A 15,498-nucleotide genomic window follows, 5' to 3' on the forward strand; every position below is an offset into this window, starting at 1 on the left:
CTATGCAACTTTTTGCTAGCTTGTTAGCATAACAAATGACTAGCTAGACTTCGAGTGTGTTCGTAAATTCAGAGCTTTTCACTCTCATGGCACACAGTCCTGCTGCCACACACAAGTGAGAGAACACCTCACTCGGACCATTTTACTCACCCTTGCAGAGCTGGCTAGGCCATCACGTCCAAATCATCCTAAAGTATTTCAAACGGATTGTGTAGCTCAAAGTCCCTTGTAGATGATTTGGACATGGGTGAAAGTTTCTAATATTGATACCAAGACTTGAAATGGATTTGTGCCACAAATGCTATAACCAGATAGAAGGAGCAGTTACCAGCATCTTCCCTAATGTTTGTATTTGGAAACAGTGGGATTAGGGCCTAATGGATTTATTTCAATTGAGGATTTCCTTATATGAACTGTAACTCAGTGAAATTGTTGCATGTTGAATTTATATTTTGGTTCAGTGTAGGAAAAATGCATCCTTCATACATCCCTACTCTGCCACCTTGAGTACAGCCGCCTTACCTGTCAGGGTCAATGGAAGAAGACAGTCCACAGCGCCACACAGTGTTTGCATACCAAATGGCACCCTATATCAGTGGTCCCCAACTCCAGTCCCCCACTACCCACAACAGTACACATTTTTTTGTTGTAGCCCGTGACAAACTGATTCAACACATTGAGGGCTTGATGATTCTTTGAATCAGGTGATTTTGTCCAGGGCTACAACGAAAATGTGTACTGTTGTAGGTACTGGAGGACTGGAGTTGGGAAACACTGCCCTATATAGTGCACTACTTTTCAAGAGGGCCCATAGGTAAAAAGTAGTGCATTGTGTAGCGATTAGGGTAGCATTTTGAACACACACATGACCCGTTTTAATCACGTTACATCTTTATTTCCTGCTCCAACAAGCACTTCTTGACCAAAAATCTCGATTCAATTCAATATTTATTTTTCTGAATTTTAATTGACAGATGTCAAGTATTGAAGGGATTTGTAAACAGTGTGTCCACAAACAATGTACATTTTCTTTCTTATGATGTCAACCATATAGCATAGGCATTAACTTGTAATTAAAACACTGTCATTTGAAATTAAATAAATATAATACTGCAACAAAAAAAAAAAAGAAAGAAAAAAGAACATAAATCTACCTGAAATTGTCCTTATGGTGACATCCAGGTCAAATCCTTATTTTATGCCACATACAAAGACTGATAAACAGCACTACACGGGGCGGTAAGAGTGAGAGCTCCTCTCTCCTATCTCCAGAGGAACAGTAGGTTTGACGGTGAGGATCACAAGAGTACCAGAATTCTGCAACAAACATCCTGGTACTATAGGTACAGTATCGGCTGAAAAGGTCTAATGATGGCAGCAAGTCAACCAAAAATCCTAGAGTCAAATTCTTCACAGTCCAAAGTCAGCCTTATCATTGAGTTCCATTACATGAAGTCAAGAGCATTTCAGAATCAGCAACATCTCAACTCCAATCAATTAGTAGGAAAAGTAGGCACTGAGAAACATAATACTGTAGCCTTTCACTAACCGATCCAATAACACTAAAGTTAGGAGAATTCTTGTCGCAAAATGTAGTCTCGCTAGAATTGTGATTAATATGCACCTGATTTACTCTTATGTATTCTACTTTTTCTTTCACGTGAAATGGAATGTCTGACTAAGAGTTATGTGACTTATTTCCATTGAATAATAGTGTCTGGTCCTGAAACAGTATTACATGCGGCAATTATGTCTATCACAACTACTACTGGATGCATTACAATGGTATTCTAGCTCACAATGTCAGTCATTTTACTATAAAGAGCTATGGTACCTTTCCATACTAACGGTAACATGTTATAATATCCCATAGTTTTAAAGCTATTAACTCTAAACCAACAGCCACATTGTATCATGGAAGTAAAAATAACGTTTTATTGTCACATACACCGGATAGGTGTAGTGAAATTGGTTGTTTACAGGCTCAGTGCTATTCCACCTGCCCAAATCTTCTAATATTTAAGTGCTAAAATAAACTGAAAATTAAGATTATTCCACCAAATAATTGTCTAGTTATTTCACTTGGGGAAACACATCAGCTTCATTTGAGTATTTCTACAATATTGCTTACCACATCTGACTAGCAGGTGTCCTCAACCACCCTGTAAAACCAATAGCAATATGTACTTCAATATTGCATGTTACACCCATTAACTACTTGTTTCAACGATCTTGTTGCTAGTGATACAAGCTAGAGGTAGCTTGTATCAGCCCTAAACTTGATTTAGCACTGCTTAAGAAATGAGTCTGCTTTCCTTTGAATTAATACAAATATACAATACAAATACAAAAGAAACTTCACCAAAAGGCAAAACAAACAACCTCAGCAGCCATGATTGATATCACTTTGACAGTTGTTCAGTAGGACATGCTCTATCGTAGACATAGTGAGTAGTTGGACATTATAATAATTATTATCGGTTACACAATACATAGGAGAAGTGGCCCTGCTGTTGGTAAATCAAATAATCTAGGCATCCAGTTACAGACCTAATAAACTAATCTAAACTACTGGCCAGACTCCTAGTCTTCGCTCCAAGGTAAGGTGAAAGACGGTGACAGAGGCTACTTACTAAACTACTGACTAACGGATGTGAAATAGTGGTTGGTTTGTGTGGATTAGCTAATCATGGGAAGCACAGCAGAGTCTCTTTGCACAAGCAGCACTGGTCTGGTTCTGCTCCACCACAGAGCCAGCAGGGGGTCTGGTTCTGCTCCACCACAGAGCCAGCACCGGGTCTGGTTCTGCTCCACCACAGAGCCAGCAGGGGGTCTGGTTCTGCTCCACCACAGAGCCAGCAGGGGGTCTGGTTCTGCTCCACCACAGAGCCAGCAGGGGGTCTGGTTCTGCTCCACCACAGAGCCAGCAGGGAGTCTGGTTGGTTAAAACATTGTATGTGTGCCAAACGGCACCTTATTCCCTATGTAGCGCACTACTCTTGCCCTGGTCAAAAGTGGTTCACTATAAAGGGAATAAGGTACCATTTGGGACGTAAACATTTCAATTAGGATTTTTGTCTGAAACAAGACATGTTAATAAGAGATCGGTAAGCAAAAGATGCCTTCGTTCTGTAAAGCCCATGGCACACGAAGAAACACTGAGGGGGGTCATCATGAGTGCACTTAGCTTGTGCCCCAAATGGCACCCTATTCCCCAAGTAGTTCACTACTTTGGACCAGAGACCTATCGGCCATTGTCAAATGTATAGCACTGCATGTATATAGAGAATAGAATACCATTTAGAATGCAGCCCAAGTGTTGTCTGAAATAGAACTAAGGCAAGGGATATATTTGTGGGCCTGTTTATGAGGTAACCACGGAGAAATGGTTCCAATTCCAAACGTATCCAGACACATATTTTCCAAGTCAACCACTCATCATTACACGCAGGTCTGGGGCGATACTGAATGACATTTCCAGATTGTATGGAAAGGGAAGGCAATGCTCAATGTGTGCTTTTAATACAGCTTGCCATTAAATAATAGGGGAAAAGAAAACGACCTTGCATAGTAGAGGATTTAGTTTATGCTCGCTGGCCAAGCTGCTTAGCTCAGTCACCTCGTCATGCTGAGGTCTTAGAATGAACACTAAAACTGAACAATGGAGGATATTATTCATGTAATTTTCACCTAGCGCCACGCAACAATACCATCACTACGATCATTCTCGAGAAGTATCGAAGGTGCACTTTTCTAAAGAGATGATATGCATTCTCTCCCACGACCGAAACAAACCAAAGAGAAAAGGACACCAACATACTAGGTAGAGGGAAGATTTGCTAACTGGGGTATCCATACCAGTGTCTTCCTGTATACATGTTGACCAACCGCTGCCTGTCTGAGTGACGTCTTGTGCGTGTGTGTGTGAGCGTATCCTATAATACCATACGAGTGAGAACCCAGAGTACGAAAGGCAGACATTGCAGAGACTGTGGATGGCAGGGCGGTAGGAGTTGCCCTCAGACGCGGGCAGACACCTGTTCCAGAGAGCGAGCGGGAGGGCGAGGGGCCGGCGGGGTTGTTGCTTTCAGGCTCTTCAGGCTGTTCCCCGGGCAGCTCTGGCTGCTGAGGCCCCTGTTGAGGACGGGGATGATGGGAGGTTCGTTGCGTGGTATATTAACGGGACAGGAGCGGGTACGGGCGTGTCCCTTGTGTCCCCCGGCGTGGCAGATGAGGTCGCTCACCGTGTCCATGGGTGAGAGGTGTTTCAGCCAGCGCTCCAGACGCTCTTCCTTGTACTTGATGGAGTACCAGGTGAGAAAGATGAAGATGAAGCCAATGAACTTGAGGCTGGCGGCCAGGCCGAAGTAGACGAAGCGGAAGGAAGTGACATCGTACTCCCAGCAGGAGCCGTGGACACCACAGTCCTGCTGCCACAGCATACAGGTTGTGTCGATCACCGCCCCAAAATAGATGGGAGTAGGTATGTAGGCTGAGGAGAAGAGGGGAGAGACCGTTATGATACAGAAGAAGTAGATGGTTGTAGGTATGTAGGCTGAGGAGAGAGAGGAGAGAGACCGTTATGATACAGAAGAAGTAGATGGTTGTAGGTATGTAGGCTGAGGAGAGAGAGGAGAGAGACCGTTATGATACAGAACAAGTAGATGGTTGTAGGTATGTAGGCTGAGGAGAGAGAGGAGAGAGACCGTTATGATACAGAAGAAGTAGATGGTTGTAGGTATGTAGGCTGAGGAGAGAGAGGAGAGAGGCCGTTATGATACAGAACAAGTAGATGGTTGTAGGTATGTATGTAGGCTGAGGAGAGAGAGGGAGAGAGACCGTTATGATACAGAAGAAGTAGATGGTTGTAGGTATGTAGGCTGAGGAGAGAGAGGAGAGAGACCGTTATGATACAGAACAAGTAGATGGTTGTAGGTATGTAGGCTGAGGAGAGAGAGGAGAGAGACCGTTATGATACAGAACAAGTAGATGGTTGTAGGTATGTAGGCTGAGGAGAGAGAGGAGAGAGACCGTTATGATACAGAACAAGTAGATGGTTGTAGGTATGTAGGCTGAGGAGAGAGAGGAGAGAGACCGTTATGATACAGAACAAGTAGATGGTTGTAGGTATGTATGTAGGCTGAGGAGAGAGAGGAGAGAGACCGTTATGATACAGAAGAAGTAGATGGTTGTAGGTATGTAGGCTGAGGAGAGAGAGGAGAGAGACCGTTATGATACAGAAGAAGTAGATGGTTGTAGGTATGTATGTAGGCTGAGGAGAGAGAGGAGAGAGACCGTTATGATACAGAACAAGTAGATGGTTGTAGGTATGTATGTAGGCTGAGGAGAGAGAGGAGAGAGACCGTTATGATACAGAAGAAGTAGATGGTTGTAGGTATGTAGGCTGAGGAGAGAGAGGAGAGAGACCGTTATGATACAGAAGAAGTAGATGGTTGTAGGTATGTAGGCTGAGGAGAGAGAGGAGAGAGACCGTTATGATACAGAAGAAGTAGATGGTTGTAGGTATGTATGTAGGCTGAGGAGAGAGAGGAGAGAGACCGTTATGATACAGAACAAGTAGATGGTTGTAGGTATGTATGTAGGCTGAGGAGAGAGAGGAGAGAGACCGTTATGATACAGAAGAAGTAGATGGTTGTAGGTATGTAGGCTGAGGAGAGAGAGGAGAGAGACCGTTATGATACAGAAGAAGTAGATGGTTGTAGGTATGTAGGCTGAGGAGAGAGAGGAGAGAGACCGTTATGATACAGAACAAGTAGATGGTTGTAGGTATGTAGGCTGAGGAGAGAGAGGAGAGAGACCGTTATGATACAGAACAAGTAGATGGTTGTAGGTATGTATGTAGGCTGAGGAGAGAGAGGAGAGAGACCGTTATGATACAGAACAAGTAGATGGTTGTAGGTATGTAGGCTGAGGAGAGAGAGGAGAGAGACCGTTATGATACAGAACAAGTAGATGGTTGTAGGTATGTAGGCTGAGGAGAGAGAGGAGAGAGACCGTTATGATACAGAACAAGTAGATGGTTGTAGGTATGTAGGCTGAGGAGAGAGAGGAGAGAGACCGTTATGATACAGAACAAGTAGATGGTTGTAGGTATGTATGTAGGCTGAGGAGAGAGAGGAGAGAGACCGTTATGATACAGAATAAGTAGATGGTTGTAGGTATGTAGGCTGAGGAGAGAGAGGAGAGAGACCGTTATGATACAGAACAAGTAGATGGTTGTAGGTATGTAGGCTGAGGAGAGAGAGGAGAGAGACCGTTATGATACAGAACAAGTAGATGGTTGTAGGTATGTATGTAGGCTGAGGAGAGAGAGGAGAGAGACCGTTATGATACAGAACAAGTAGATGGTTGTAGGTATGTATGTAGGCTGAGGAGAGAGAGGAGAGAGACCGTTATGATACAGAACAAGTAGATGGTTGTAGGGATGTAGGCTGAGGAGAGAGAGGAGAGAGACCGTTATGATACAGAACAAATAGATGGTTGTAGGTATGTAGGCTGAGGAGAGAGAGGAGAGACTATTCTAACACAGCATGCATGTGGTGTTAATGTGGAAGTGGAGATGTACGTGGAAGACAAGGACAGAGGAGCGATACATACTCATTCACAGGTTAGCCAAAGACACGTTTCAATTTTTAAAACCTTATATTTTTAGCCTAGTTAAGTTTGGAATATTTTGATTACTGTTCAGTTCCTCTTAGTAATTTTCTGACATGAAATGGGAACCTGTTTTTTAAAATTACATTTTGAACCAGAATCAAATGTTCCAATGGGACCCTATCCCTATATAGTGCACTACTTCTGACCAGAGCTCTATGGCACTAAATAGGGACACATCCTAAAAAATAACCTCTCAGTATTGAACTCTGTATTTCACTGAAGCTGCATCACTCACCAAGGGTCCTGAGGAGAACAAACTGCATTCCGAGTGCAAAGGGTCTCTCCTGCTCTTCTACGGACCTTGAGGAGAGGAGGAAGAAGGGAGGAAATGGTGAAGATAGAGGTGCAAAATGATGATAACCTGGGAATCCTTGAAAAGTTTTATTCCATCCTGATTCTAGAAATCATCCAACCGGGATCACAGAAAGTTACCATCATTTTGCAACCCGATGACGAGAACTCACAACCACTACCTCACAATCCCTTCGATAAGTGTGTTTTGTTCAGTGTCTATTCTGGGTCAATACCTAAGAGTGACAATGATGGCGGAGGGCTGAGCGCAGGCCGTGATGAGTGTGACGATGAAGAGGAAGATGAGGAAGGGAATGAGGGTGCTGCAGGTGCGGTCACACTTCCCCGACACGGCGTAGCCGTTCTCGTTCAGGTAGGTCTTGACGATGACCAGCTGCAGCTGGTTGACTTGGCCGTTAGAGGAGGGGGTGATGACCTGCCTGCTCTGGACACACGCACAGTCAGAGTAGTTCCTGATCTGAGAGACGGAGAGGGAACAGAACACCAGGCATCATTGTGTGCATCATCAGCTCATCTTATTGTACTATGGAAGTAAACTTCTAAGGCGCAACTGTGCGTACCACAAGAAGTGTGTTATTCAAGTACTACCAATGTACACGGATGCTTAATTAATGTTTGTTCAATGGTCTGTAAGCTATAACTAGGGTCTAACACTATTGTTTTTTCTGATCAGGTAACTCACATTATGGCCAGGAAAAACTCATGGCCCTAGCTTTAGGTAACTTTCCAAAAATGCCCAGGTATTGCAGAAATCCTGTTTGGAATATTTCTAGAAACAGGGGGGAATATACAGAAAATCTGGGAATTTGGGGAAAGTTACAATCATTTTGCGACCCTACATTTGTGACTGAGGGACTCACTCCTGTGCTGTCGTTGCCCACACTGCTGCAGCCTGCCAGGCAGGGGTTGAAGTAGGTGATTCCGTCTGAGCCACAGACTGGAGCGTACTCATGGATCTTACAGCCACAGTTCACATTACACCCTCCAGTCAGGTTACGATGGGTCATAGTCAGAGTAGGACTGAGAAAAGTGAGGGAAAGAGATTATTTAGAGGGGGAGGGAAAGAGGTGGGAAGAGAGACAGGGAGAGGGAGAGAGAAAAGAGGGGGATGAAGAGAGCTAAATAACGTAGGACATTTTCCACTATCACAACATAATTCTTATTCAGACTGATTAAACAATGTTAAGAAGACTATCTTACCATGCTGCGATTCAAAGGTCACATTTACACTGAGATTTGCTGCACCAAAATACATTGCTCACAACCGGGGGCAATTATACCAGTTAGCATGTGTACACTTGCTTATTGAACATCTCATTCAAAAATCATGGGCATTAATATGTCAAGTTCTTCCACACCAATCTCGACAAACCATTTCTTTACGGACCTCGCTTTGCGCATGGGGGGGGGGTATTGTCACGCGGAAATAGGAAAGGGCCTTCCCCAAACGGTTGCCACAAAGTCGGAAGCACAGAATTGTCTAGAATGTCATTGTATGCAGTAGCGTTAAGATTACCCTTCACTGGAACTAAAGGGGCCTAGCCCGAACAATCAAAAACAGCCCCAGACCATTATTCCTCCAGCACCTAACTTTCCAGTAGGCACTATGCATTGGGGCAGCTAGCCTTCTCCTGGCATCTACCAAAATCAGATTAATTCATAAGGCTGTCCCAGACTAAAAAAAAAGTTTGTCGATCAGAAGTCGTCTGTTCTTTCGAGCAATTTGAAACGTGTATTTTTCCATATATAGACACACCCAACGTGTTTTAGTAAAATCAACTATATGTATTGAACTTGTCTGATGCTTTAAGCTTACTGTTTGTTGAAATAAGACAAACGATTTAACTTAACCTGACCCAACCATCCTCCTCCTGCTGGCTTCTCAGATTCTGCCATTACTCTCCTGAAGTTGTCGGTAATAGGCTACACGAGGAGTCGGTAACCTTTCGTGTGGTATGCCAATTTATCTTACCAACCTAAAAAGTAACTTCTATTGTCATTGCCAACTATGTAAAAATATCCCACATAAAGCCAACAAATAAAAACATTGCAGGTAGAAAATATATGGATTTAAAAAAAGAATCTCCTATAAATCACATCGGCTACCCATGGCCTGCCTGCAACGAACTTGCAACATTGTATAAAATATTCTGGGCCCTCAGGGTATCCAGCGCCAGTGAGCTCGAGACAGACACAACTGTAGGCTATTTGCGCAAGGGATAAGAAGCAGTGCTTGACTTGGGCAGGAGATCACTGGAGCAGAGTATCAGTACCTCAAATGCTCTACTAATTGATCTCTTGTTCCTCTTATAGAATATTAGCTTAAAATTATTGTGGAGCTCCTGCACCTAAATACAAATAGCACCAGCACCCAAAATGAGTACCAGACCCTATTTCAGTCCAAAGCAAGCACTGATAAGAAGTAACCAGGTTGGCCTATTTTATGACGTTTCCACTGGATCAGAGCATGACATTTTTCTCTTCCATGCTGAGTGGTTATCAAAAGGGATAGAGCTGGAAAGATTTTTCAAATTGACAATAGTTCCTCGATGTAGGCTTTGACAATGGATGTTTGCTTTTTGAGGTGAAGAAAACATTACTTTGGGACAGGGGTGCAAATTTGATAAGTGTGGGGGACGTCACATTATTTTAAACCGACCCCTCGGAGACGTCCGCATGGTCCTAAAGCACACCGTTAATGGGTGGTGAGTTTAGCCAATCAGATCTCCAAAATGGGCACATTAATATATGCCTACATTTGCGTGCAGGCCAGGCAGCCTTTAGGCCTATGTAAATTACTTCTATGCGTAATCAGGTGGGCGTCCTTACCTTAAAATTGAAAGGAGTGCTCCAAACAAAAGGCACTTACGAAATGGAATTGAATTAACTCAGAAATGGAATGAAAGAAACCAAAACTTGTTTCTCACAAGTGTAGCATAGGTTGTGCGCTCTGCTCCGACAATTAGAACGGTAAGACTGGAATAATAATGTATTGAATGCATTAACAGAAATTACCATAAACAAACATACATTGTAGATTAGAGATGATAGGAATGAACGGTAAATGTACTACTGCTGATACAGTATAGGTAATAGGGGTGTAATATACACTAACCATCAAACGCAAACAATTCACACAATGAAGTTATGAAACAATGAATGTGCACAGATTAGTGGGAGAGTGCACATTCTGTAGAGAGACGTGCATCTGGGCGATGCGTGGTCAATCTGACATCTGCATTGGCCATGCAGCATTTACGGTGACACGGCCTTCATGCTTCTTGTGCTTTGCTGAGCTGTGCAGAGCTGTTGTGAAGGACGTTGTCAAGGAAGTGAGTTTATGTTTATACAGAATGTACCGCCCCCACCTACCGTCAGCTAATCATGTCTATAGAGCCCTCTGTATTGTTACAACATTTGGAAGGAGCATGGTGATGCGGTACATAGCTCCACATGTCTCCAGAGGCTCTGTAATTGTGTCACACCTTCCATATGGAGCCTCCAAACACATTTTCGGATCAAGCATAAATTGGCTTTTAGTCTGGGCCTCCCACAATGCATTAGTTCACTGAGATGGGCACAAATATATCAGCACTCTGTGGTACGGTTCTATGAGCTTGTGTTGCCTACCACTTCTTGGCTGAGCTGTTGCTGCTCTAAGACGTTTCCACTTCACGATAACAGCACTTACATTTGACCAGGGCAGCTCTAGCAGGGCACAAATTTGACAAAGTGACTTGTTGGAAAGGTGGAATCCTATGACGGTGCCACGTTCAAAGTCACTGAGCTCTTCAGTAAGGCCATTCTACTGCCAATGTTTGTCTCTGGAGATTGCATGGCCGTGTGCTCGATTTTTATACACTTGTCAGCAACAGGTGAATCATAATTGCATCAGGGACAGGCACCCTTTTCTCTTTATAGTGCACTACTTTTCGCCCTATGGGGTGAAAAGTAGCCTTGCATGAGCCTTGGCGTGTGCGAGCCAGAACGGCTCATAGAAACAGGAGCCTATCTCCTGTTTCTGTAGCGTGAGGCAGTTTGATGTACAAATGCACCGCCTGGACAGGACGCTTGTCTATTGCAATGCCTTACCCCAAATCTCCTTAATGCTGAGCGCCAAGCAGAGACGCATCACATCCCAATTTTACAGTCTCTGTATATCCTGGTCAAAAGTAGTACACTATAAATGGGAATAGGGTGCCATTTGGGATGTAGCCAGAGGTTGGATCTAAGAGAGGGAACAAAGCTCCAGGACTGTAGAACAGAGAGTTAATTCATCTAGATCATAACAGTATCATGCATTATTGTTATTGTGTCTGGGGAAGGACTCTGTTCCAAATCGCACCCTATTGCCTCTATAGTTTACTACTTTTGACCAGGGCCCTATTGGCCTTGTTCAAAAGTAATGCACTACATAGGGAATAGGGCTTTCATTTTGGACAGGGACTCTGATGTGTGCTGAGGTGATACTTCACAACAGGGGCCTTCATGATGGTCACCTCCTCTTCTCATCATCACAGGGAAACACACACACACTAAACTTCCTCACATTGTTTAATACGTTGATATGGGGTTTTGGAGGCTGGAATGTTTGCAGAGAAATAATTCAATCAATTTTGGGGGAGCTGAGAGAAAGAGGACAAGATCGAAAGGGATTGCATGAGGAAAAAAAGTTCAGATTGAAAGAGAGGGGTACTGAATGAAGGAAGGAAGTTGTGGTTCTTACCCAGTGGTGTATGGTATGTTGATGCCTCCTAGGTTGATGCTCTCACAGCCCACTATGAACAGAGTAGAGAAGCAGAGAAGAGATACCCCACTACAGATCATGGCCAGCTTGGCTGACTCTCTGGCTCCCAGCTTCAGCTTCTTAATTATGTAGCCCCCCAGCACAATACCCACCCCAGCACTGGGCACGATGATCACACCTGTGACAGCAGGAGGCAGAGAGAGAGGCAGAGAGAGAGAGGCAGAGAGAGAGAGAGAGAGAGAGAGAGAGAGAGAGAGAGAGAGAGAGAGAGAGAGAGAGAGAGAGAGAGAGAGAGAGAGAAGAGAGGAGAGAGAGAGAGAGAGAGAGAGAGAGAGAGAGAGAGAGAGAGAGAGAGAGAGAGAGAGAGAGAGAGAGAGAGAGTCAATGATGCGGTCTCTAGAACTCATAGATTAGATCACGGCAATCTGTTTCACATCTAGACGTATGTTATTCTACAACATAATTTAATTTGGGCCTCCTGTTCACTTTCAAACACATCATCCAAACAGAAAGATCAGAGTAGAAGCTCCTTTTTAGGGGATTTCTGAGGAAGCTTTAAGACGGCTAGCTGTACAACTAATGTTATGTGGACGGAGTGAAGGCCCAGCCAGCAGCCATGAATAATACAAACACTCTTCCTTAAAATAAAAGGGGCACCTGGGAGATGGTCAAGTAGTGAGCGTTAAACTCACAGTGGCCCCACTGACGTGGAGTAATCTTAAAGACACAGACCCCTTCAGGCTGTCCCGGAAGTGTCCCTGACTAAGGAGCTTTTGAAGGCAAGGGCTCTAACTGACCTCTGTGGTGAAGCTGGAGACAATAGACCTGTGTTCAAAACAAGGGGTGTTAGGTGTGTATTGACTGAACAAAAATATAAATGCAACATGTAAAGTGTTGGTCCCATGTTTCATAAGCGGAAATAAAAGATTGCAGATGTTTTCCAAACGCACAAAAAGCTTATTTCTCTCAAAGTTGGTGCACAAATTTGTTAACATCCCTGTCATTGAGCATTTCTCCTTTGACAAGATAATCCATCCACCTGACAGGTGTGGCATATCAAGAATCTGATTAATCAGCCTGATCATTACGCAGGTGCCCCTTGTGCTGGGGACAATAAAAGGCTACTAAAATGTGCAGTTTTGTCACAAAACACAATGTCTCAAGTTTTGATGGAGAGTGCAATTGGTATGCTGACTGCAAGAATGTCCACTAGAGCTGTTGCCAGGGAATTAAATGTTCCTTTCTCTACCATAAGCCGCCTCCAACATCATTTTTAGAGAATTTGGCAGTATGTCCAACCAGCCTCACAAACACAGACCACATACATTGCGTTGTGTGGATGAGCGGTTTTCTGATGTCAATGTTGTGAACAGAGTGCCCCATTGTGGCGGTGGGGTTATGGTATGGGCAGGCATAAGCTAATGGACAACGAACACAATTGCATTTTATCAATGGCAATTTGAGTGCACAAAAATACCGTGACAAGAACCTCAGGTCCATTGTGAGGCCCATTTTTTTTACGGTATTTGTGACGAACTGATTCATATCTGTATTCCCAGGTCATGTGAAATCCATAGATTAGGGCCTAATGATTTCCTTATATGAACTGTAACTCAGTAAAATCAATGAAATTGTTGCATGGTAGGTTTATATATTTTTTCAGTATAGATGTGTTTACTTGGCTGTCAAATGATACAAATAAAATAAAATCTGTGGCTACGGTTCTAGACAAGTCTCTCATTCACCATTTTTGACTGAGACTTATAAAAGTGTGCTTCAAACAATGGACATTTGTGATCGCTAGACATACAAATATGATTATTTATTAATAGTTTTGAAACAAGCTCTAGTTGCGGACTCAACTGGACTAGATTGTGAACAACTATTGGCGGAAACTCTCAGCTTGACTGCCGCGAGGGAGATTAGCACAATATCGTTAGCGAACTGGAGTCATAAGTGTGATTTCATGTTATTTTTTAGTAGGGGAGTTAGGCTACATGCAGCTAATTACATGTTGTACACAAAATACATTAAATCGACATGTTTGTACAAACTTGGCTGTTGTAATAGTTTTGCGAACATAAACACAACACTAATCTCTCGTGTACAGATGAAACTGCGAGAATCTGTCAAGGCACATAAAATGATGTGAATTCGAGCAGCAGTAGTTCCTGGTTTGGGGTTTTCGTCATAGATTATTTGGATGAATTAAGATTGGGCGAAGGCGGTGCTTACGTTAGTGCGGTGATTTCACAAACCCGTGTGTGGAGGGTAAACGGTTTCCACACCCACAATGTCAAAATTGGCTATATTGTAAAAATGAATGAAAACAAAAATGTATTTTTTTGGCCATGATAAACACGGGTGAAATTAGCAGAAGAGAGGAAGTTCGGCTGGAAGTTTCCGTTTGCGAGGGAAGAGAATTCGCTTCCTTCCTTTGCACAAAGGTAATAACAACTGTTAATGGGATTCCCCCCTCCAAGTAAAACAAGAAATGACAAACTTTCACATGAGAATTTGACTTCTGGTTAACTGAGAATAGCATAACAAAAACAGGCAGTCTAGAGATGTCATGTTCTACTTAGCTGCTGATTTTCACAGACAGGCAGAAAACTGTATTCGCAGCCACAGCCAAAAACAGAGTTTTACAGAAATGTATCTATCACGATTAATCACAAATACTGAATTTCATTCAATTGAGCTGTAATTTAAGATTCTTTATACAAACAGCATTATGAGAATATTGATGCCTTGACTTTGTCCAAAGTAACAGTTAGAAAAATCTGGTAATTTGATAAAGCTCTTTCTTTAACCTTAATATCAACTTGTTTTAACATTACACTGTTGTTTTTAGCTGTATAGATGTATTTATTATGTTTTCGGTGTATTTTTAACGCTTTCAATGTACACTCAAAATATACAAAAATAGTTAAGTTAATTGAGTAGATAATAGATGTGTATTTACCTGTGTAGATACTGGGAGTGTATTTACCTGTGTAGATACTAGGAGTGTATTTACCTGTGTAGATACTAGGAGTGTATTTACCTGTGTAGATACTAGGAGTGTATTTACCTGTGTAGATACTAGGAGTGTATTTACCTGTGTAGATACTAGGAGTGTATTTACCTGTGTAGATACTAGGAGTGTATTTACCTGTGTAGATACTAGGAGTGTATTTACCTGTGTAGATACTAGGAGTGTATTTACCTGTGTAGATACTAGGAGTGTATTTACCTGTGTAGATACTAGGAGTGTATTTACCTGTGTAGATACTAGGAGTGTATTTACCTGTGTAGATACTAGGAGTGTATTTACCTGTGTAGATACTAGGAGTGTATTTACCTGTGTAGATACTAGGAGTGTATTTACCTGTGTAGATTCTAGGAGTGTATTTACCTGTGTAGATTCTAGGAGTGTATTTACCTGTGTAGATACTGGGAGTGTATTTACCTGTGTAGATACTAGGAGTGTATTTACCTGTGTAGATACTAGGAGTGTATTTACCTGTGTAGATACTAGGAGTGCATTTACCTGTGTAGATACTAGCGCTGGATGCCGGGATGCCAAACTGTGACTCGATGAACTTGGGTATGAAGGTGATGAAGGCGGTGACGATGGCGCTCTCTGCAGTGTAGGACAGGCTCACAAACAGGAAGGTGACATTACTCAGGATCCTCACTGCAGCCTTAGGCAGCTCTACACAGGGACAGGGAGGGAGAGACAGAGAGAGCGAGGGAGAGAGGGGGAGAGAAATAAACAT

At 42.9% G+C, this 15,498-nt stretch overlaps 1 protein-coding gene and 1 long non-coding RNA gene across 15 annotated transcripts in view; one reads left to right on the forward strand and one right to left on the reverse strand.

The window, feature by feature from the left end:
- Nucleotides 1-929: 929 nt before the first annotated feature.
- The window catches only part of LOC118402151 (solute carrier organic anion transporter family member 5A1-like), a 35,140-nt gene continuing 20,571 nt past the window's right edge, over nt 930-15,498 (reverse strand). For 4 of the 5 annotated variants that reach the window (XM_035800124.2, XM_035800123.2, XM_035800122.2 and 1 more), the window contains exons 5-10: nt 15,270-15,434; nt 11,717-11,915; nt 7,851-8,010; nt 7,206-7,447; nt 6,914-6,978; nt 930-4,492 (exon numbers count right to left, since the gene is read on the reverse strand). In XM_035800124.2, coding sequence (XP_035656017.1) covers nt 4,020-4,492; nt 6,914-6,978; nt 7,206-7,447; nt 7,851-8,010; nt 11,717-11,915; nt 15,270-15,434 — 1,304 coding nt within the window. In that variant the 3' untranslated portion in view covers nt 930-4,019. Of the gene's footprint in view, nt 4,493-5,821; nt 5,929-6,913; nt 6,979-7,205; nt 7,448-7,850; nt 8,011-11,716; nt 11,916-15,269; nt 15,435-15,498 lie in introns of those variants that run through there. The other variant, XM_052476995.1, reaches the window with a different exon arrangement.
- LOC127911039 (uncharacterized) lies at nt 4,394-6,494 on the forward strand. Of its 10 annotated transcripts, none has more exons than XR_008077430.1 (7): nt 4,394-4,483; nt 4,547-4,674; nt 4,872-5,063; nt 5,260-5,331; nt 5,788-5,987; nt 6,048-6,111; nt 6,180-6,494. It is a non-coding gene; the product is annotated as an uncharacterized LOC127911039 (long non-coding RNA). The 10 variants fall into 10 exon arrangements; XR_008077431.1 differs by lacking the exon at nt 5,260-5,331 and adding an exon at nt 5,524-5,595; XR_008077436.1 differs by having other exon boundaries at nt 4,872-4,999.

This window comes from Oncorhynchus keta, chromosome 23 (genome assembly GCF_023373465.1).
Source record: "Oncorhynchus keta strain PuntledgeMale-10-30-2019 chromosome 23, Oket_V2, whole genome shotgun sequence".
Taxonomy (NCBI): domain Eukaryota; kingdom Metazoa; phylum Chordata; class Actinopteri; order Salmoniformes; family Salmonidae; genus Oncorhynchus; species Oncorhynchus keta.